Source organism: Myotis daubentonii, chromosome 4 (genome assembly GCF_963259705.1).
Source record: "Myotis daubentonii chromosome 4, mMyoDau2.1, whole genome shotgun sequence".
In the NCBI taxonomy this organism is placed as follows: Eukaryota; Metazoa; Chordata; class Mammalia; order Chiroptera; family Vespertilionidae; genus Myotis; species Myotis daubentonii.
In genome coordinates this window covers 110,505,597-110,527,498 of record NC_081843.1, presented here as the reverse complement: position 1 = coordinate 110,527,498, position 21,902 = coordinate 110,505,597, and the positions used below count along the sequence as shown (strand labels likewise).

The 21,902-nt window shown below is 41.2% G+C and overlaps 1 protein-coding gene across 1 annotated transcript in view; it reads left to right on the top strand.

Moving 5' to 3' along the window:
- WDR70 (WD repeat domain 70) overlaps positions 1 to 21,902 on the top strand; it is a 209,626-nt gene that overhangs the window by 23,284 nt on the left and 164,440 nt on the right. The window contains exons 6-7 of the mRNA XM_059694917.1: positions 13,366 to 13,425; positions 16,994 to 17,127. Coding sequence (XP_059550900.1) covers positions 13,366 to 13,425; positions 16,994 to 17,127 — 194 coding nt within the window. The remainder of the gene's footprint in view (positions 1 to 13,365; positions 13,426 to 16,993; positions 17,128 to 21,902) is intronic.

The following is a 21,902-nucleotide window of genomic DNA, read 5'->3' as shown; positions in this document are numbered from 1 at the left end:
TCGCTGGTCTCTTTTAGTGTTTTCCACAACTTACATATGATTTGTCCCCATTTAGCACCGCCTCTATCAGGAATTCAGAATGTTTTTCAAGGATATGCCTAATGTTTCATCAATATCCCGTGGTCAGCAAACTGCGGCTTGCAAGCCACATGCGGCTCTTTGGTCCATTGAGTGTGGCTCTTCCACAAAATACCGACTTCTGCGCATGGGCCGCTAAGTTTCAGTCGCACTGTACGTGTGCACCCGCACGTGATATTTTGTGGAAGAGCCACACTCAAGGGGGCAAAGAGCCACATGTGGCTCGCGAGCCGCAGTTTGCCGACCACTGATATAGGCTAATGAATAAATAGAAGGTCTGATTTGTAAATGTATCCGACCTCACCAATTCCTATTTGCCCATTAATTTTCTCTGAGAAAGGAGTCTGCTAGTTTTGAGTAGATACTGATAAAAAATTTAATGTTTCCTTCTCATACCTCCAGGCTCTGCTTGTTAAAATTCTGTTCAGCCTTTAGGGGCCTTTTCAAATGTGATTTCCTCCAGGCAGCCTCTCCAGTTGCCAGCTGCATGTGTTACTTCTCAGGCCTGTTTCTGCCTTCCATAGCAAACTTAACCATTGTCCTTGTTAAATCATTACTTGTGTGCTTGTGTTAACTCCTCTGCCTCCCCTTTGCAGTCATATGTGATGACCTCAAATAGAGGGACTTGGCCCTACCGGGTTTGGCTCAGTGGATAGAGGGTCGGCCTGTGGACTGAAGGGTCCTGGGTTCTATTCTAGTCCGGGGCATTTGCCCTGGTTGCGGGCTCCATCCCCAGTCGGGGTCGTGCAATAGGCAGCCAATCAATGATTCTCTCTCATCATTGATGTTTCTATCTCTCCCTCTTCCCCTCTCTAAAAAAAAAAAAAAAAAAAGTAAGAAATACAGGGACTTGTATATAAATGATATAGTAACATTGAAAAACTTACAACCTCTAGTGCAGTGTTTTTTATGTAGTACATACAGAGTAAATATTTGTCAAGTGGAATGGAGCATATTTGGTTTTTATAATTGAAAAGTTTATTTTATGACCCTTGAGAGTGATTTCTCTTTGTGACATATGAATCCCCAGTTTTTAAATGGAAAATGGAAGTGGGATGGAAGTGTGAACCGAGGAAATGTGAGCATAGAAAGGTAACTAGACACCTATTTCTGTAAGGACCATTCTATGCGCCTTACCCTAAGCTTATACTTTCGTTAGATAGTGGTTTAATAATTATGAGAGCTGTCCCACAGTCCAGTTACATTAATTGGTTAATTTAATTGTATAAAGTATAACTGCTTATGAACCTACCTGCTAAATGAGACCAAAAGTAGTTGTAGTTTTCTCTTCTTTAGCCGTCTCACAAAAATTTTTGAAAAATGTGATGGTTTTTATTGAGTTGCAATTTAAATGCAATGTGTACAGTACTTTAAGGGTTCAGTTTGATGAGTTTTTGACAATTATATGCACAAGATATAGGGCATTTCCATCACATAAAAATAGTTCTTTATGCCCCCTCCCAGTAACATAACTTTCTTTAAAAACAGATCATGATTATATTTAATATACAAGTTTGATACAACCAAAAAGTAAAACAGTAACAAAAAACATGGTATTTCATTTGCAATGCATGAGAAATGGTTAACATCTTTAGTCATAAACAAGCTCTTAAAAACCAGTAACAGAGACACTATAATGCAAAGAAACTGGAAAAAATGAAATGAAATAATACAAGTGGTGATTAAGCATTAAGCATATACAATTATTTTGTTGAGCAGTGATGAAGAATAATTTCTCTGCAGTATCACAGTGAGCAGAATAGTAACATAACTTTTTTTTAAAAAAATACATATTTTATTGATTTTTTATAGAGAGGAAGTGAGAGAGAGAGTTAGAAACATCGATGAGAGAGAAACATCAATCACCCGCCTCCTGCACATCTCCTACTGGCGATGTGCCTGCAACCCAGGTACATGCCCTTGACCGGAATCGAACCTGGGACCCATCAGTCCGCAGGCTGACGCTCTATCCACTGAGCCAAACCGGTTTCGGCGTAACATAACTTTTTAAACATGAGTTTTTGATATCACTAGAATTGGGAGGAAAATATCAGTTTTCCAAAAGAACATAAAGAACATAATTAGTAGTTACATTAAGAATTATAATGCTTGGTTATGATTTTTTGTTTTTATTTATTGATGAGAAATAGACACACAGAGAGAAACATCCTTTTGTTGTTTCAATTATTTATGCATTCATTGGTGGATTCTTGTATGTGCTCAGACTGGGGATTGAACCTGCATCCCTGATGTCAGGATGATGCTCTAACTAACTGAGCTATGCAGCTCGGGCAGGGGTGGGCAAACTTTTTGACTCGAGGGCCACAATGGGTTCTTAAACTGGACCGGAGGGCCAGAACAAAAGCATGGATGGAGTGTTTGTGTGAACTAATATAAATTCAAAGTAAACATTACATAAAAGGGTACGGTCTTTTTTTTTTTTTTTTTTTTAGTTTGCCCACGGCTGAGCTAGGGCCTTATTTTTGTGTGTTTTTATATGCATTTAACTTCAGTTGTTGGTTAGTAGTTGGATTAGTGTTAGTGTTGAAGTCCTTGGTTTGGAAATGTTAATGTATATTATGATTTCTTTTGATGACAAACTTGCTTTTCACTCATTCTTACTTTATTCCAATTTACTTACATACACTACTATTAATAAAATTGTTCTTTCAAATATAATACAAATGAAAATCATATGAAAATCATTATTGAACTTTGTCAAACTACACCAACTATTAAATAACTCGAAGTATTTAATAGTTGAAGGTTTATTATTTTTTTCTCTGAATTTAATAAGTGAATAAAAATTTAAGTGGGTAGGGTCAGAGAAAAGAGGTGAATAATCATTGTTAAATCATATTTATTACTTCTACATAATTCTGTGTGTGTGTTTTTTTTTAAGGTAGAGAAGGTTGTAACTTATAATTAAATGGAGACTTTGGGATTATTGAGGATTTTCATTATCCTTGCTATCCTGTTTCCCAGTACTACAGAAAGCTGAAAGTTGACTTTTTATTACTGTAACTAAAGACTAGATGTAACAGTGACTTTTTAGTGGTGAGCACCTGTTTTCCATGAACTTTCTCTGACTCCCTGGCTGGCACGTTCTGTGGTGGGGAGTCCAAGTTGGGGCCACCACTGCACTTTTGTGACTTCTGGCCCGAGGCTCCTCATCCCTTTGGCCTTGGTCATTGCCAACCACCTGTATCAGTCAGTTTCTTTCCCTCGGGCATGGGGACGGTTTAAGAGTAAAAAATGGAAAAAAAACCCCTCTATTCTTAGTTCCCAGGAGTTGATATGAGAATGAGAATATTCATGTCAACACTAAATGTAGGGATTGACCCATACTAAGCACTCTAAGTTGCTAGGTTTTATCATTGTTTTAATCATCATTAACAGTATTTGATTAATGACTAATTTTAATTTAACTATAGCTTATTGGAAAGAAAAAAATTTAAAAACATTGTGATTTTAACTTCAGAGAAAATCAATGTTCTTTAAAACAAAGAAATTTAATTACATGTGCAAGATTCTGTCAGCAGAGGATGCTAGAAGCTCTAGTCCAAAATCCAGTGTGTATTCCTTACCATTTTCAAGTTGGCTTGTGAGGGTATTCATTCTTTACGATGGACACTAGGGGGCAATAGAGGCATTTTAGCTTTGTCAGGAATCCACTTTTTTTCAACTGTCTCCTGTCTACAGTGGAAGGGAAAAAAAAGAATCTTAGAACAGGATGTGCTACAAATTGAAACAAGTGATGTTTAGGTTGCGATTAATGCTAGAATAATTACTGGGGGGGAAAAAGAAGAGTGCAGAAAAATTCTTTATATTCTTTGATGGTTTGATAGTAACATAAAGATATTTCTGGGTGTTTGCTTTTTTTTCATTTTTGATTTTGTCTTTAAGCTTTTTAGATCAGTAACAGATTCCTGCATAGGATAAGGCTTAATGGCAGTAATATTAAGGGTAGCCTCTTTATAATTTAAGATTTAAGTCTATGAGGTAGATAAGAGGTTTATTTTTCTGATCACCAGAGTAATCCAGTCTTTTAAAAACATGTACCAGCTCTTGTTACTTCCTTGCTTCCCTTGTCATGTTTCTGTTAGTAAACCCTCCCATTTCTTCCAGTCACGTTATTAAGAAATCAAAGTTTCTTGCCTTGACCTCTAAAGCCCTGCATGACTTGGCTCTTCAGATTTCTCTGACTTCATTCCCTTCACTCTTCTCTGTCCACACTGACCTTTCTGTTTTAACAACTCTGTATGTTCCCTCACGGAGCCTTTCTTTCTCTTTTTTTAAAAACATATTTTTTATTAATTTCAGAGAGGAAAGAAGGAGAGAGAGATAGAAACATCAATGATGAGAGAGAATCATCAATCAGCTGCCTCCTGCATGTCCCACACTGGAAACTAACCTGGCAGCTTTTTGGTGCACAGGAAGACGTTCTATCACTGAGCCACTCCAGCGGGGCATTATACTAAAAGTTTATTCACTGTTTTAAAAGTGCCTGGCATGTATATGCTGTTACTATTATTATTTATATCCCGTAGATGGAAGGAAATAGAGGCTCCAAGAAGAAGGGATTTTTCATTCTTGCCACTAGTCAGAGACAGAATCCAAATTCTTGTCTTTTTCTTCTCGCCCTGTCTCTTTAACACAGTAAGAGGTTTTTTTTTTTGTTTGTTTTGTTTTGTTTGTTTTTGAGTAGCTGTTGAATGAAGGGTGTGTGAATTGGAATATCCCATGTTACTTGTCAGTTTTGGAAAATTGGATTATAGAGTAGGAATTTTGCTAATATTCACTTCCAAGGTTTTCCAGTGGAATATCATTTTTTAGGTTATGGACAGTATCTTAAGATGTTTCTATAATGTAGCTCAGCAGTAGTACCACGCTATAGTCAGACTGTGCACTTGTGTTGCAGTGAATTGACAACCTCAGAAAGCCTTTATTCTCACACTTTAATGCGCATGCAGATAGATCTTTGGGGACATTGTGCGAAAGCATATTCGGATTGAGAAGGTCTGGGGAGAGGCTTGAGATTCAGAACTTCTTACAGGTTCCTGGGTGATGTCCCTAGTGCTGCTCTGTTGACCGCACTTTGAGTTGCAGGGCATTTGAGTACATTTTTAGCTCCTGTGAGAACTCTGGAGATAGCAAGCTGAGAGGCTTGTGTTAATCTTTGCTCAACTATTAAAAGGCGCTTTGTTTCCCAAATGAAATATTCTAACAAACACTTTTTCTTTGTAGACAGAGGCTAAGGACTTCAAGCTTTCAAAGGATAATTAGTTCAAGTTGGGAAGATGTGAGAATGTGTAAATCTTTGCTACCAACACTATAGAGTTGGGGATTTTTTTAGGACTAGGTCAAATGGTAACCCTCAGGGACCCAGTCTGAGCAGGTGAAATTCTTCCTCTTCCTTTATAGTTGTAAAAGGTATAAAAGAAAGCATTCTCTTTAGGTGGGGATGAAGGAGGGGGAGGGAGGAGCTTCAGTGTAGGGGTCCTAAAAAGCCAAGTTGCTCCTCCTTAATTCTGTTATCGCCAGCCACCCCCCTTTCCTGGCAAGCTGAACCCCTCTGTTCTTTCATTCCTACCTGGAATGGTTAATGCTTTGGGTAAGGGTGGGCTCTTACGTACTTTAATAAGTAATGAGTGAAAAACAGATGTCACTGCAAATCATAGGAATATTGCTAGGTGCTTTAGAGAATAGTATGTTATAAGAAAAGTTTATCTACTTTTAATTATATATGAAACTTTTTGTTTTTTAATGATAATTTTTTTATTTTCCAGCTTTATTGAAGTATAATTTACAAATAAAAGTTGTATGTGTTTAAGTTATACAACGTGATGGTCTGATATATGAGCACCTTGTAAAATAGTCACCACAATCAAGTTAATTAACATATTAATCACCTCACATAGTTAGCTTTTCTTTTTTTGAGTGTAGTGAGACCACTCAAATTCTATTATCTTAGCAAATTTCAACTATATAATGCAGTATTATTTTTTTATTTTATTTTTTTAATTTCAGTTTATTGCATGAAGGAGTTACACTAGTCCAAGTTAAAAGCAGACCCCAAATGGTTACATTATACAAGTTGTGAGGTTTTTAAACTTGTGACAAGGGACAGAAGGGACAGTATTATTAACTACAGTCATCAAGATGAACATTAGATCTCCAGAACTTAATTCATATTATAACTGAAAGTTTGTACTCTTTGACCAGAAACTTCTTAAAAACATTAATTTTATAAACTTAACCTGGAATCATAAGTCATATGTTATAGAAAGTGTCTAAAACAAAATGTGAATATTGTGAAAAGTTATTGTTACTAAAGGCAGTGGAGAGCCAGTGAATATTTTCAATGAAAAATGACCTTTTTCATGGAAAAAGTAACATCATGGTAATGAGCAATGTGGAGGGAAGTGAAGAAGATGTACCACATGGAAGGATCTAGGGTAGTGTTCATAGTTCCAGATGTGAATACGCTTAAGGTAAACCACGCCATCATAGAATGTCATGAATTACCTAGCCTGACTCTTTCACTTTTATAAGTGAAAATGCCCAGGTTCTACACAGTTAATCACGTAGTTCGGTTTAGATTTCAAGTAATAAAAATCCTATATAATAAAACCCTAATATGCAAATCAACCAAACGGTGGGATGACCGGTCTCTAATATGTGCACTGACTACCAGGGGGCAGACACTCAACGCAGGAGCTGCTCTCTGGTGGTCAGTGCGCTCCCACAGGCACCACTCAGCCAGAAGCTGGGCTCAAGGCTGGTGAGCACAGCGGTGGTGGTGGTAGCCTCTCCCGCCTTCATGGCAGTGCTAAGGACCCCTTGGCAGACATCCCCCGAGGGGTCCCGGATTGCGAGAGGGCACAGGCTGGGCTGAGTACTCCCCCCCTCCCCTAGTGCATGAATGTTGTGCACCAGCCCTCTAGTAAGCTTATCCTGTATAATAAAAGGGTAATATGCAAATCGACTGAGTGGCAAAATGACTGGTCACTATGACGTGTACTGACCACCAGGGGGCAGACACTCAATGCGGGAGCTGCTCCCTTCTGGTCAGTGCACTCCCACAGCGGGAGTGCTGCTCAGCCACAAGCTGGGCTGAAGGCTGGCGAGCACAGCAGCGGTGGTGGGACTCTCTCCTGCCTCTTCAGCAGCACTAAGGATGTCCGACTGTGGCTTAGGCCCACTCCCTGTCAGTCGGACATTCCCCGAGGGATCCCAGACTGCTAAAGGGCGCAGGCCAGGCTGAGGGACACCGCCCCCCTCCTGAGTGCACGAATGTCATGCACGGCCTCTAGTAAGAAATATAAAACTTTAGGGTGGTTACCAGAGAGGAAGGGAGTTGGGGGACTGGGTGAAAGAGGTGAATGTATTAAGAAGCACTAATTGGATGGTACAAAATAGTCATAGGGATGTAAAGCACAGCATAGGGAATATAGTAACAATCCTATCTAATAAAAGAGTAATATGCAAATTAACCATCACTTTGCAGTAAAGATGGCAGTGCCCACAGCCAATAAGGAGAGAATATGCAAATTGACGTGACAAAGATGGAGGCGCTGGCTGAAGCCACGGAGCCGGCAGAGCGGGCAGGAGGCTTGGCTTCTTTGGTCGCCCCAGCTAGCTCCATGGCCACCGCCCAGACAAAGCCATAGTGGAAGGGCCGAGGCAGAGGGGAGGGCAGTTGGGGGTGATCAGGCCAGCAGAGGGGGGGCAGTTGGGGGCAATCAGGTCGTCAGGGGGGCAGTTGGGGGTGAACAGGCCAGCGGGTAGGGGGGTGTCAGTTGGGACCAAGCAGGCTGGCAGGGGGTGGCAATAGGGGGCAATTGGGTGTGATCAGGCTAGTGGGACGGACAGTTTGGGGCAAGCATGTTGGCTAAGGGGTAGTTGGGAGCTAGCAGGCTGGTAGGGGGGGAAGTTGGGGCCAAGCAGGCTGGCGGGGGGACAGTAGGGGGTGAACAGGCTGGCAGGGGGGGCAGTAGGGGGTGAGAAGACTGGCGGGGGGGGCAGTTGGGGGTGATCAGGCCAGCAGGGCGGGTGCAGTTGGGGGTGATCAGGCTGGTGGGGGGGCACTTGGGGGCAATCAGGCCAGCAATGGGGGACAGTTGGGGGTGAGAAGGCCGGTGGGGGGGCAGTTGGGGGTTAGCAGGCTGGCATGCAGAGTGGTTAGGGGTGATCAGGCGGGCAGGTGAGCGGTTAGGAGCCAGCGGTCTAGGATTGTGAGAGGGTGCAGGCCGGGCACCCCCCACTCCTGTGCACGAATTTCATGCACCAGGCCACTAGTATTGGAATAACTATGTATGGTGCCAGGTGGGTACAGGAAGTATCAGGGCAACACTTTGTAAAGTATCTGATTGTCTAACCATCATGCAGTACACCTGAAACCAATACAAAATAATGTTGAAAGTAAACTGTAAGTAATTGAAAAAGAAAGTAAAATAAAAAAAATGTTTAGGGTATTAGGAAATGATAAGACATGTCATGGTAGCTGCTGAAAATAAATGTGTCCTTTGATATAAATCCTGTTGGCTTATTACTGCCCATTGTTGTGTGGTAAACAGAAAATGGTCTTGTTTGTGTTTATTGATAATGTCATGGAGTTTAAAAACAATAATATAATCCTAATATATAAAATCCCAGGGTCCGTAACATCCAAAATGACTGAAGGCTCGACCAACTGGAAGTCAGCACTGACTGCCGCTGCTGCAGGCGTGGCGACCCAGCACTGACTGCCTAGGGGGCTGTGGATCAGGTCTGAAGAGAGAAGCAGGGTCTGATCTGTAGCCTCCGTGGCAGGTGTTGATCAGCCCTTCCCTCTCTCTTTCTCTCCGGGCCTGGCCGGTAGCTGCGCCTCTTTCCCTCCAGGTCTCTGCGGGGGCTGCTGATCAGCCCCGCCTCTCTGATTAGGCCCAGAAATAGGCCCGGAGACACTGACTAGCATAGAAACCGACCAATCAGAACCAAATCTGGGTGAACTGGGAGGAACCAATGGCTGCCTAGGAGGCAGAACTTTTGATACTGACTGGCATAGAAACCGACCATTCAGAAACAAATCTGGGTGAACTGTGAAGGCAGAACCTAAGGTGGGGGCTGAGGAGGGGTTTTAAGGGCAACAGCTGTTTGGTGTAAGGTGTAAGAAAGCAGTTCAATTTTTTAATGACTGGTTTGGCAGTATAGTGCATATGGCTGGCTATCAGTCCAGATATAGGGATTATGTATTTTTGTCTGACAAGAGCATCTTCTCCTGCTGAAAAAGGCTCCCCCCCATTTAAGCAATACTATCCTATATAATCTGTCTATACTAATAAAAGGGTGATATGCTAATTAGACTGGGTCAACTGGCCATCTTCCTGATGTCCGACTTCCTTGGTGATGGGGGCTGAGGCAGAAGTAGCTAGGGGTGATCAGGCTGGCAGAAGAGGGCATTTGGGGGCAAGATCAGGCCGGCAGGGGAGGGCAGATGGGAGCGAGATCAGGTCTGCATGGGAGGGCAGTTAGAGGCGATCAGGCTGGCAGGGGATGGTAGTTGGGGGTGAGATCAGGCCAGCAGGGGAGGGCAGTTAGGGGTGATCAGGCAGGTAGAGGCAGTTGAGGGGAAGCTTAGGCCTGTAGGGGAGAGCAGCTGGGGGTGAGATAAGGCTGGCAGGGGAGGGCAGTTAGGGGTGATCAGGGAGGCGGGCAGAGAGGTTAGGGGCGATCAGGCAGGCAGGCAGAGGGGTTAGGGGCAATCAGGCAGGCAGGCAGAGGCAGTTAGGGGCAATCAGGCAGGCAGGCAGGTGAGTGGTTAGGAGCCAGTGGTCCCAGATTGCGAGAGGGATGTCCGACTGTCTGTGGGATTAGGCCTAAACCGGCATTTGGACATCCCCCAAGGGGTCCCCAATTGGAGAGGGTGCAGGCTGGACTGAGGGAACCCCACCCCCTGTGCATGAATTTCGTGCACCGGGCCACTAGTCTCTCTATATAAAAGGCTACTATGCTAAGTGTCCATCTGACCGGTTGCTGTGATGCACACTGACCACCAGGGGGAAGACGCTCAACGTAGGAGCTGCTTTGATGCATACTGGTCATTTACAAAGAAGCAGCACTGTGGACCTGGCGCCAACAAAGCAATACTCGGCTTTCCCCAAGTGGGACACAGGCCCCGCTACCACCCTGGAGCGACAGCTCACCAAATTGCAGCCAACGCTGCGCAAAATATGGCCCACAGCCCAGCCCAGCCTGGAAACGGGGGCTGTGGGCGCTGGGTAATGACATCATGTAGCAACGTTCAGCCTCCTCTTCCTAGCAACAGGCCATTTAACAATAAATGGCATACGGACCTGGTGCCCACAAAGCAACACTCGACTTCCCCCAAGTGGGACACAGGCCCTGCCACCACCCGGAGTGACACCCCACCAAATCAGCCAATGCTTCCGAGACCCCATGGTGCAAAATGCGGCCCACAGCCCAGCCCAACCCATAAAGGGTGGCTGTGGGCGCCAGGTACTGATGTCAAGTAGCAATGCCTGGCTTTCTCTCCCTAGCGACTAGCCTCCTTGGAGTTCCTTTAGCCCAGGAACGCAACTTGCTTTATAACCAGGTGCAAACATTTTACACTTTAACCAAATGTCTGTGAAGCGTTTTCCTGTGCTTCATCTCATTTGATCCTCATAGAAGTCCTTGAGTAGGTAGATAGGAGACTCTGTAGAATCCTATTTTCTTTTCATTAGCTGGAAAAAGGAGATGTAGGAAGTTTAGAAACTTGACCCGACTGAAAAGAAGTAAGAAATGGTGGAACTTGAAAATGACTTAAGGTTTTCTCACTGCACAGAATATAGTCAAACACTGCTACAGTTAAATATTTCACCCTTTGTTTTCCCTGCGTGATCTACAATAATAATCTGCTTTGTGTTGCTACTTATTGCTGTGTTTCTGACAGTTACCTGAAAGAGAAGTTGGGGTGCTTCACTGGGCTGGAAAAAGTTTAGCTAAATCAGAAAGAGGGTCTAATTAAGCAAGTTTATCTATATATATAAAGCTCTCACTGGCACCAATCACACACGTGCGTTTCGATCTGTCATTGTCGATCATGAATTTGGTTGACACTTCTATTATAGAGAAAGGGCGAATAGTGATATTAAAATATTTCTTTAATTGATTTCCTTTCAATGTGCATGAATCCGTGCACTGGGCCACTAGTTTCTTATAAAATATAAGAATGAACTATCCTTTTTTAAGTTTCTCAGCTCTCACACAAGTATAAAAAGTTATTTAACCATGTATTCATAAGTCATGTTACTGAGAAATATTCCCCAAGATTTGCAGCTTGCCATGTGGCATTGAATAGCTTGAAGGTAATTTAAAGGTGGTATGGTAATACTACTAATTGAAGGATTGGAACCAATTATGAGAATTACATAGGGCCCAGCTGGCATGGCTCAGTGGTTGAGCGTTGACCTATGAACTAGGACAGAGGTCGGCAAACTCATTAGTCAACAGAGCCAAATATCAACAGTACAATGATTTAAATTTCTTTTGAGAGCCAAATTTTTTAAACTTAAACTATATAGGTAGGTACATTGTTATTAACTTAATTAGGGTACTCCTAAGGTTTAGGAAGAGCCACACTCAAGGGGCCAAAGAGCCGCATGTCGCTCGCGAGCCACAGTTTGCCAAACACGGAACTAGGAGATTACAGTTCGATCCCTGGTCAGGGCACATGCCTGAGTTGTGACTCGATTTACAGTGTGGGGCATGCAGGAGGCAGCCAATCAATGAGTCCCTCTCATCATTGATATTTCTATCTCCTTCTTCCTTCCTCTCTGAAATCAATAAAAATATATTTAAAAAATAATTATATAGGAAATTATCTTTTCTTCCGGCAATATTTAAGACATAGGGAGTGCACTGGTAGAAAGCACTCATTTCAAGCTCCTGGTTGGCTCTAACTCCTAGCCGCTTGTGGTAGACCTGTGTGACTAGGTAGACTTTTACTACGGGTTATAGTACCACACTATATATGGTGTACAGTAAAACATATATACCATATATAAAAAGTGAAATTGCTTTTTAAACTTACAACATCTGTACCCCAGAAATTTCTGATTTGCAAGTCTTTTGAAAACATTACAAGGATGTTCGTCAGATGGAATTGCTCATGTTATTCCAGATATGTTTGCTATCATTGTTGTTATTGGGTGTAGACCAAAGAGCCTGGGAAATAATCCTGTGGTTGGATTTAAAACCAAACCAAAACAAAAACTGGTATCTTTTTCCCTTTTCCATTATACTTGTAGCTCTTGTTAGGAATTCTGGTAATAAATTACTTAATTGAAGTCTTGTAGTTTATGATGTCCCCTGGCAGGAAAGTCTTGAAAATATTTTACTGTTATAGCAAATTTTGCGCTAAGTCATATTTCAAAGAGTCATTAGTAAAAGTTCTGGAAAAAGAACAGTCACCATCAAGTGATATGTTACCAAAAGATGGATTGCTACTATTTTAAATGATTTAGTTGTGCCAATTATATGGGCTTTTTATGAGTTATGCCCTACATGATTTCCAGTACAACTTTGATTTTAAATGTAAACAACATTTATTTAAACATTTAATTCACTCCTAATGTAAATACTACGTTGTTCTGTGTTCTTGTAAGATTTTTCTTTCAATGTCAGAAATTGTCTATATATAGGCACATTCTGCATTGAAATCAGTGAAATAATTTTCATCACCCCATTTTGGTGACAGTGTTTCGGTTTCCTTAGTGATTAGAAAGGTACTACTTACGAAATTAGGCACAGGCCATAATAGATTCTTCTCTAAGTGAAACATTTGATCTGTTCTCAGCCCTCACACAAGTATACTTAATATATATATATATATATATATATATATATATATGTATATATATATATATATATATACACACACACACACACACACCCTGTGTAGATTTTGTTGTCTATTATAAATTAAATGCACAACTACTTTAAGGTATGCCAGAGTACCAATGAAAAGCAGACTTTAAATATTTTGGATGATGAGAGGGCCTTATGGTTTCATGCAATCTAGGTTTATTGTTTTAAGAGCTTTAAGATAAATTCATTATCAGCTCAAAATGACCAATTGCGACCTATCTAGATATGCAGAAATAAGATATCCTTACACTTTTAATTTCCTGATTTTTTTAAGCTTGTGTTAAAACATCAGTGATGCAATTTTTAAAAATTATCTTTCCTGTGAATGTGGCATGTTATAGTACTCATCAATGTCATGGAATTTTCTTTTTTTAGAATCCTGTTCAAAAGATCCCTGATTCTCATGAGATAACGCTAAAGCATGGCACTAAAACAGTAAGTTTAAAAATTTTGATTCTTTTCTCTCAATAACAGTGCTCTTAAAGAAAAGTGAACTACAAAGATAACATGTATTAAGAATACAATCAACTGATAACACAAACACTATAGACATTAAGAAAAGATTATTTTCCTCTTCAGCCAAAATAGCCATTGAGTTTCATTTAAGATAGGAACAATTATTATTGTTGTTATTGTTGGCTTTAAAACCTCTTCTTCTCTGATATAAGAACATTACAAGTGAAAGAAAGAAATGAAACTCAAGTACAGTTTTCTTTTTTATGGTGTGGGAAAATTTCTCATTACTCTTAGCTTTATTTTTATATCAGTAAAAGCCTGAATTAATTTTTCAGATGAATGTTGAGATAAGAAGTGAACATAAAATAGTCACTGTATTGTTCTAAGTTTGTATTACTGAGATGTATAGATTATTTTTTATATTGTTATATTTATTTAAAAGTTAAGATGAAATAATTTTATCTTATTACAAAACCCATTAAAAAGTGGTAGTTGAATGAATGAAATTTGCTTATCTACACTAATAAAAGAGAAAAATGGTAATTGGCGTACGGGGCTACCCTTTTCATTGGCTAATCAGGGCTATATGCAAATTAACTGCCAACTAAGATTGGCAGTTAACTGCCAACAAGATGGCGGCAAATTTGCATATGTTGGCACAATGCAGGGAGGCGAAAGGGAAAGCAGGAAGAAGCCCCCTGCCGCTGACAGTGATCGGAAACCCAGGGGGGAGCTAAGAGCTGGGGGGCAGGGCAAAGGCGGCCCTGGGGCCGCCTTTGCCCTGCCCCCCAGCCATGATCGGAGAATCAGGCGCCTTTTCCGCCCTGGCCAGTGATAGCAGGAAGTAGGGGTGGAGCCAGCGATGGGAGCTGGGCACGGTCGAAGCTGGCAGTCCCGGGAGCTAGGGGTCCCTTGCCTGGGCCTAAAGTGAAGCCCACGATCGTGGGGCCACTGCAGCTGCGGGTCCCCGCTGCCCGAGCCGAACGCCTCAGCCAGAGGTGTCCTGCAGGGGCAGGGGAGGAGCCTGCAACCGCAGGGAGCTGGGGTCCCCTGCCCAGGCCTGACACCTCTGCCGGTGGCCTCAGGCCTGGTCAAGGGGCCGATCCGGTGATTGGTGATCGGAGGGTGATGAGGATCAACTCCTCTGGCCGAGGTATCAGGCCTGGGTGGGGGGCGGAGCCGGGGATTGGGGGGATACGATGGTCCCCTTGCCCAGGCCTAAAGCCTGGGTCAGAGACGTCAGGCTTGGGTGGGGGGTGGAGCAAGTGATCAGAGGGAGATGGGGGTCCCCTGCCCAGGCATGATTCCTGGGCCAGAGGCCTCAGGCCTGGGCGGGGGCCAGAGCCAGTGATTGGGGGAGATGGGGGTCCCCTGTCCAAGCCTGACACCAATGGCGGAGGCGTCAGGCCTGGGCAAGGGGCCGATCAGGCGATCGGAGGGTGATGGGGGTCTACGCCTCTGGCCGAGGCATCAGGCCTGGGCAAGGGGCAGAGCCAGCAATCGGAGAGGTTTGGGGGTCCCCTGCCCAGGCCTGACGCCTGGGCCAGAGGCATCAGGCCTGGGCTGGGGGCAGAACCAGTGATGGGGGGAAATGAGGGTCCCCTGCCCAGGCCTGACACCTCTGTCAGAGGCGTCAGGCCTGGGCAAGGGGCATATCCTGCGATTGGAGGGTGATGGGGGTCAACGCCTGAGGGCTCCCAGTATGTGAGAGGGGCAGGCTGGGCTGAGGGACACTCTACACACACACACACACACACACACACACACACACACACACACACACACCCAGTGCACGAATTTCGTGCACCGGCCCCCTAGTGAATTAATAAAAGAATAAAATTATCTTGCTTTCTCTTTATAATTAAGCTACCTTTTTCTAGTTGCCTGACATGTAAAGAAGTAAGAAAATACATCCAATATGAGTGTGAAACATCAATAAATAGAATAGGCCCAGAAATGCCATAAATAATATAATTAATAGACAAGGATATTAACAGTGACATTCTCACTAAATTTTTTGCTTTTGAAAATACTGTTTTCATAAAAATATTTATTAAATGTTATTTTAAATGAAGCACACAATAAATAATTTAAAATGCCTTAGTTTTAATTTCTACTATGATAAATGTTGATACATATGACTCACATAAACTACTGCATTTTGGGATCCTCCATGGATTCTAAGAATGTAGTCTTGAAACTAAAGTGTTTAAGAGTTACTGCCTTAAGAAATTATTTCTAAATAATTATTGATATTACTAGAGGCCCAATGCATGAAATCCATAAAAGAGTAGGCCTTTCTTGCCCCGGCTGCCAGCACCGGCTTCCCTCTGGCACCCAGGACCCGGGCGTCCCTCTGGCACCAGGGACCTGGGCTTCCCTTGCAGCCCTGGCTTTGTCCAGAAGGTTGTCTGGAAGGACGTCTGGTCTAATTAGCATATTGTGCTTTTATTGTTATAGATATTTACACTAGAGGCCCAGTGCATGAAATTTGTGCACTCGGGGGGCGGGGAGGGGCCCCTCAGCTCAGCCTGCGCCTTCTCACAGTTTAGGAGCCCTCAGGGCATGCGGACCTAAGCTGGCAGTCAGACATTCTTAGCGCTGCCTCAGAGGCAGGAAAGGCTCCCATTACCGCTGCTGCACTCACCAGCCATGAGCCTGGCTCAGGGCTTCTGGCTGAGCAGCGCTCCCCCTGTGGGAGTGCACTGACCACCAGGGGGCAGCTCCTGCATTGAGTGTCTGCCCCCTGGTTGTCAGTGCATGTCATAGTGACCAGTCGTTCCTCCATTTGGTTGATTTGCATATTAATCTTTTATTATATAGGATTTTATTAAATCAGACTTCTGGTATTTTTATTCTGAAATTGTGACAGTATTTTACCAATATTCATATTTTTAAGTATAAGGACAATAATTGTAGACTGTTAGTACTTAAAAGGAAACTTTCCTACCATTTATGATCAGTTATAATGTTAGTTGAATTTCATAAAAATAATTATTTAAGGTAATATGCTGAGTCATTTAGTGATGTGCACAAGATAATTTCTACTTTGTCCTACTTTGTTAATAGATTTCTTAAAGTTCCCATTATTACTCATTTTGGTAATTTTAATTAAATTTATTGGGATGACATTGGTTGATGTGTTCTTCATTTTGTGATAAACTGTCTTGAAAGGTTTCCTCTAAATTATTTATTGAAAAAACTGAATTGTTTGTGAGATTTCTACTTATATACTAAAGCAACTGATTTTAGCATGTGGAATTGCAATGATAGCTATTCTGGGTACATGGTAGATAAGTTGGGACAAAGCTGGCGATTTGAGAAATTAGAATATTTTCTTTTTATTATTTGAAAAGAAGTTATACTCCTAATTCCAAAATCAAATAATAAAGGAGGTGTTGTCCATTCTCACTTTTCAGAAGTAGCAACTCTTGTTGATATATACGTCCAGTGCCTCGAAGATAGGAGGTGAAGTTAGAGGAAGGAAGTGGGGGTTATAATAGACTATAAGTAGCTTTCTCCAATGAAATTTTTTTTTTTAAACCAGGTTTCTGCTTTGGGTCTGGACCCCTCAGGTGCCCGCTTGGTGACTGGAGGATATGACTATGATGTTAAGTTTTGGGATTTTGCTGGAATGGACGCTTCTTTTAAGGCATTTCGATCGCTTCAACCCTGTGAATGGTATGTATCGCTCAACTTAATACTTTCACATTTTAAGACAGAGTGCTTATTTGAATTCTATCTAATATGGTTTGTCCCAAAATATAGGAGGTTTATATAACTGAACACTACTTCCATTATTCAAATGAAAGTAAAATGTACCTTAATTTTTTTGTTTAGTTTCATTAACCTACATTTTAAGACATTTCTTGTCTTTTGTTGTTTTTTTGCAAAATATATTTTTATTGATTTCAGAGAGGAAGGGAAAGGGAGAGAAAAATAGAAACATTAATGATGAGACAGAATCATTGATAGGCTGCCTCCTGCACACCCCACACTGGGGATCGAGCCTGCAACCCAGGCATGTGCCCTGACTGGGAATCGAACTGGTTCATGGGTTGATGCTCAACCAGTAAGCCACACCAGCCTGGCTGTTGTTTTAATCCTCATCTGATGATATGTTTTTTCCCCTTCATTGATTCTAGAGAGAGAGGATGGGCGAGGGAGAGAGAGAGAAAGACAAAAGCATGGTTGCCTCTGTACATGCCCTGACCGGGAATCAAACCCGCAACCTGGATATGTACCCTGACCAGAATCGAACCTGGGACTCTTCGGTGCCTGGGACAACACTCTAACTGCTTAGCAACCTGGTCAGGGCTAACTGTTTCTTTATCTCCAGTATTTCCGGTAGAAGATTCAAAGGTTTGATTATCATTCATATTTGATCACATCAGGTGGCAAGTATTGTCTAGTTGTTGCCACTATTAGTGACTAGCAATTAAAGTTGGTTCTTGAATTAAATTGGTAACATCTGATTCCTCCATCGTAAAGTTAATATTATATACTTGAGATGGGCAGGAACTTTGTGGGGACATACTTTGGTGCAATGTAAATATCCAGATTCTTGCCATCCCTTCACTTAATAAGTTTAGTGTCCATTAATTATTTGTACCTAAGTCAGTTATCTCAGTGAGGGTTGCATCTAATTAGATGATATTCTAATTTTATTATTTCATCTATGTTTTCTGGCATTTTTCTAGAATAACTTTTATTTATTAACCAAAATGATTTGGTTCTCCTGAAATACAGTTTGTACTGGAAAAGCAGGAGAAATGCTTAGTTATTTCCCTCCTATTACCCATTTTTAGCTTAAGGATTACTGATGATAAATGAGTTGTTACTGTTATTGATGTTGATGATGTTTTTTTTTTTTACTTTTTCTTTTCTGAGTGTGTCAGTATTTATGATTTTAAAATGTTCATGTTTCAGTCAATTGCAGTCATTATTCTTTTTGATATTTAAATTGTCCCAGATTTGGGCATTGGGAGTTCCTGATTGCTATGTAGTTTTGACATGACCTCATTAGTCTTTAAAAGCTTATTTTCTGGCATGACATGAATGTACCAGACTTCCTGGTACATTCCCTTCGAAGTACTGGAGTCAGCATGTCCCATGGAGGTCTATTTTTTTTTTTTAAGTGGAAATGGTATTTAGAGACCAAATCTGGATGTTACACATGCTCATTGATATGGGGGTATTATTGTTTCTTGACCTTTTCTGTGGAAAGAGGTGGAAAATACTGTTACATGTGTGTGCATGCATGTGTATTTAAATGACAAGATCAGGCCTGGCCATTATGACTCACTTAGTTGGAGCATCGTCCTATGCACCAAAAGGTTGCCAGTTTGATTCCTGGTCAGGGCATATGCCTGAGTTGTGGACTCAATCCCTGGTGGGTGTGCAGGAGGCAGCTGAGCACTGTTTCTCTGTCATCGATGTTTCTTTCTCTCTCTCTCTCTCCCCCTTTCCCTTCCTTCTCTCTCAAATCAATTTTTAAAATAATTAAATGAAGAACATTTAAAAATGACAAGATCATTGATATTTTCATTTCAAAATTTTAGTAAACTTTAAATTTCAGACTATTTTTTAATTTACAGAAAGCTTCAAAGATAGTCCAGAATTCAGGTATACCCCTAACCCAGTTTCTTCTGTTGTTAACATTCTACATTTGTGACAGCTAAACCAGTGTTGGTACATTGACTCCAAATTTTTATTTATATACTTATTTCTTGAAACTCCAAACTTTTAGATTTCACTTTTTTTTTTAAAACTAATATCCCTTCCAACATACTGCATTACATTTAGTCTTCATAATAGTTTCTCAGTCTTTCCTTGTTTCTCATGACCTTGACACCTCCGGCTTTGAGGTGTACTGGTCAGGCATTTTGTAGAAAGTCACTCGATTTTTTTTTTTTTAATGTTTTTCTTATGGTTAGACTGGTGATGTGGGTTTTTGGGCTGAATATGAGAGGTGAAGTACCTTTGTTATCACATATCATGTGTACATGCTATCATGTTTTTAAAAAATACATATTTTATTGATTTCAGAGAGGACGGGAGAGAGAGGGAGAGAGATAGAAACATCAATGATGAGAAAGGAGCATCACACCCCCAACCAGGATGGAGCCCACACCTGGCCATGTGCCCCAACTGGGAATTGAACCATGACCTCCTGGTTCATAGGTCAATGCTCAACCTCTGAGCCACACTGGCCAGGCATGCTATTGTGTTTTTAAGTTTCTCTACTGTACCATTACTTTTTCACTCCCCTTTTTATATGCTAATTCTTTGGAAGCAAGTTAGTAAATGCTGCGCACACTTGGGAGAGTTGAAAGATTAAGCTTTATTTCCTAGAGAAGGTGATATTTACATAAACTACTTGGAATTCTTCTATAAGGAAGAATTGTCTCTTTCCTCCACATATTTACTTATTTAATCAGTTTTTTCCTACCAGTGTGGACTACTGCCTATTTATTTCCTTCCTTGGGTTGTACGCCAATACTTAGTTACTTATTGTGTGGCTCAGATTGTGTCAGTTGTGCCCATTGGGAGCTATTTCAGTTTGGCTCTTAGGTCCCTTTCTTTGACATGCTTTTTTATTTTTTGAGTACTTTCTTACTTTTGGTACTATAAGATGCCCCAGACTCACCTTATATTTCTTCCTGCCCCAGTCCTAGAATCAGTCAGATTTCCTAGGAGAATGGTCTCAGAAATCAAGAGCTAGGATCTCGTGTGCTTGTTGCTCTGGGGGTGTCAGTGCATTTAGGCCTTTTCAGACAACAGAGCTAAAAGTATATGCATGGATACTAACCTGTGCATGCACTAGGACTGTAATTGTTTCTGTATCCTTTTGCATCCATTTTAAGCTACATAGGCGTTCATACTCATGTCTCTGACTCTAATCCAGTGCACATTGGTTCATTCTAGTCTTCCCTCTTCTTCCTCCTGGGAAATCTCCAACTTTCCGACAGTAAGAAACCTGACTCCCACCACCCATCCCTGTGTGTATTTGTTTAACCCCAGTACAAATGTAATGCAGTTTCAGAATTGTGAATCTGTATCCCTGTTCCAATTTAAGTTTAACATTACAGAATGTTTACTTAAGGTTTACTTAATAGAATATGTTCTATTTCAAAGATAGAACATATTCTTGAGAAAAGACTATGGGTCAAGAGCAGGGGTTGGCAAAATTTTCTGTAACGGGTCTGATATTAAGTATTTTAGGCCTTATAGGCCACAAATGATCTTTTAGTATTTTCCTTGTGTGCCTGTCTGTATTATATAATATTAAATTGGGTTCACAATAACTTTTTTAAATAAAGGAAAAAGTGCAATATAGGTCTTTACATTTTTGGGGTTCAATATCATTGTCTTTATTTTGGTAGCACATTATTTCAATTTTTGATTCCAACATCCAGCATATTAGTGATCAATCCTTGTTTGTTTGTTTGTTTGCCAATTTTTAGTTTGATAAATGTGCAATAAGTTGTCATTCAATTGATAACTGTTGAATATGGCAGTCAGACTTTGGTATGCCACTAGAAGCCTTTCTTTATGTTGACATTGATCTGTTACACAACTTTTTGCTTTGGTTCTTCATCCATATGAGAATCCCATGCATACCTATAACTCAGCTAAATTCTTCCATAACTTTTTTGTCACCATCTATGTTTTTCCTATATCATCTGCCAAGAAAACTTGAGGGAATTGGTAGACTGTCTTGAAGATATAAAAGCACAGGATGCTGTTTTCAGACCATCTCTTCACCTGAAGTAGCAGATGTCAGAATTTGGCTGATATCCAAGAGGCAGCATTATGGTGAATAAGTGGGTGTCAAAGAGGCATTCACACACAAAGGACCCCCCACTCAGGAGGGGAGCTAGAAGACCTGAGTATAGGGATGAGACTGAGGTATGGTGTGTGAATTTGGGGTACCTCTGATGAATTTCTCCAAAGGACTCTGGAGCTGCAGTGTTTGTAGCCTTGTTCTCACTCCCCTGGGACACCTTAAAGAGACTGATGTTAAATGTTTTCTTGATCTGCCATTATGAAAATCAGATTTTAAAATGTGCTTTTCTTTTATTGTTGCTCAACTTCTGTGTGGTGCATCTTCCGTTTTTGGTATTTTGAAGTCTGTTTAATAATTTGTTTTGGACTTTTGCCCAGCATCAATATTAGATTTGTGGATCTCTAGTTTCTAATGTTTTCCTTTGTCCCACTTAGTGAAAATCAGTACCACATTTTCTCTCATCCAGTCTGCTAGTCATCTTTTATTTTCTCTGTTTCCTCACGGATTCTCAATAATTACCTAAGTAGGTTTGAGTCACAATCCTTGGGATCACAAACCCTTCCTTCAGATGTATCCTCTATACTAGAAAAAATATAGATGGAGTAAAATTTTTCATAAAATATTAAGAATTTTTGGATTACTTAGGTAACCCAATTTAAGAATTCTC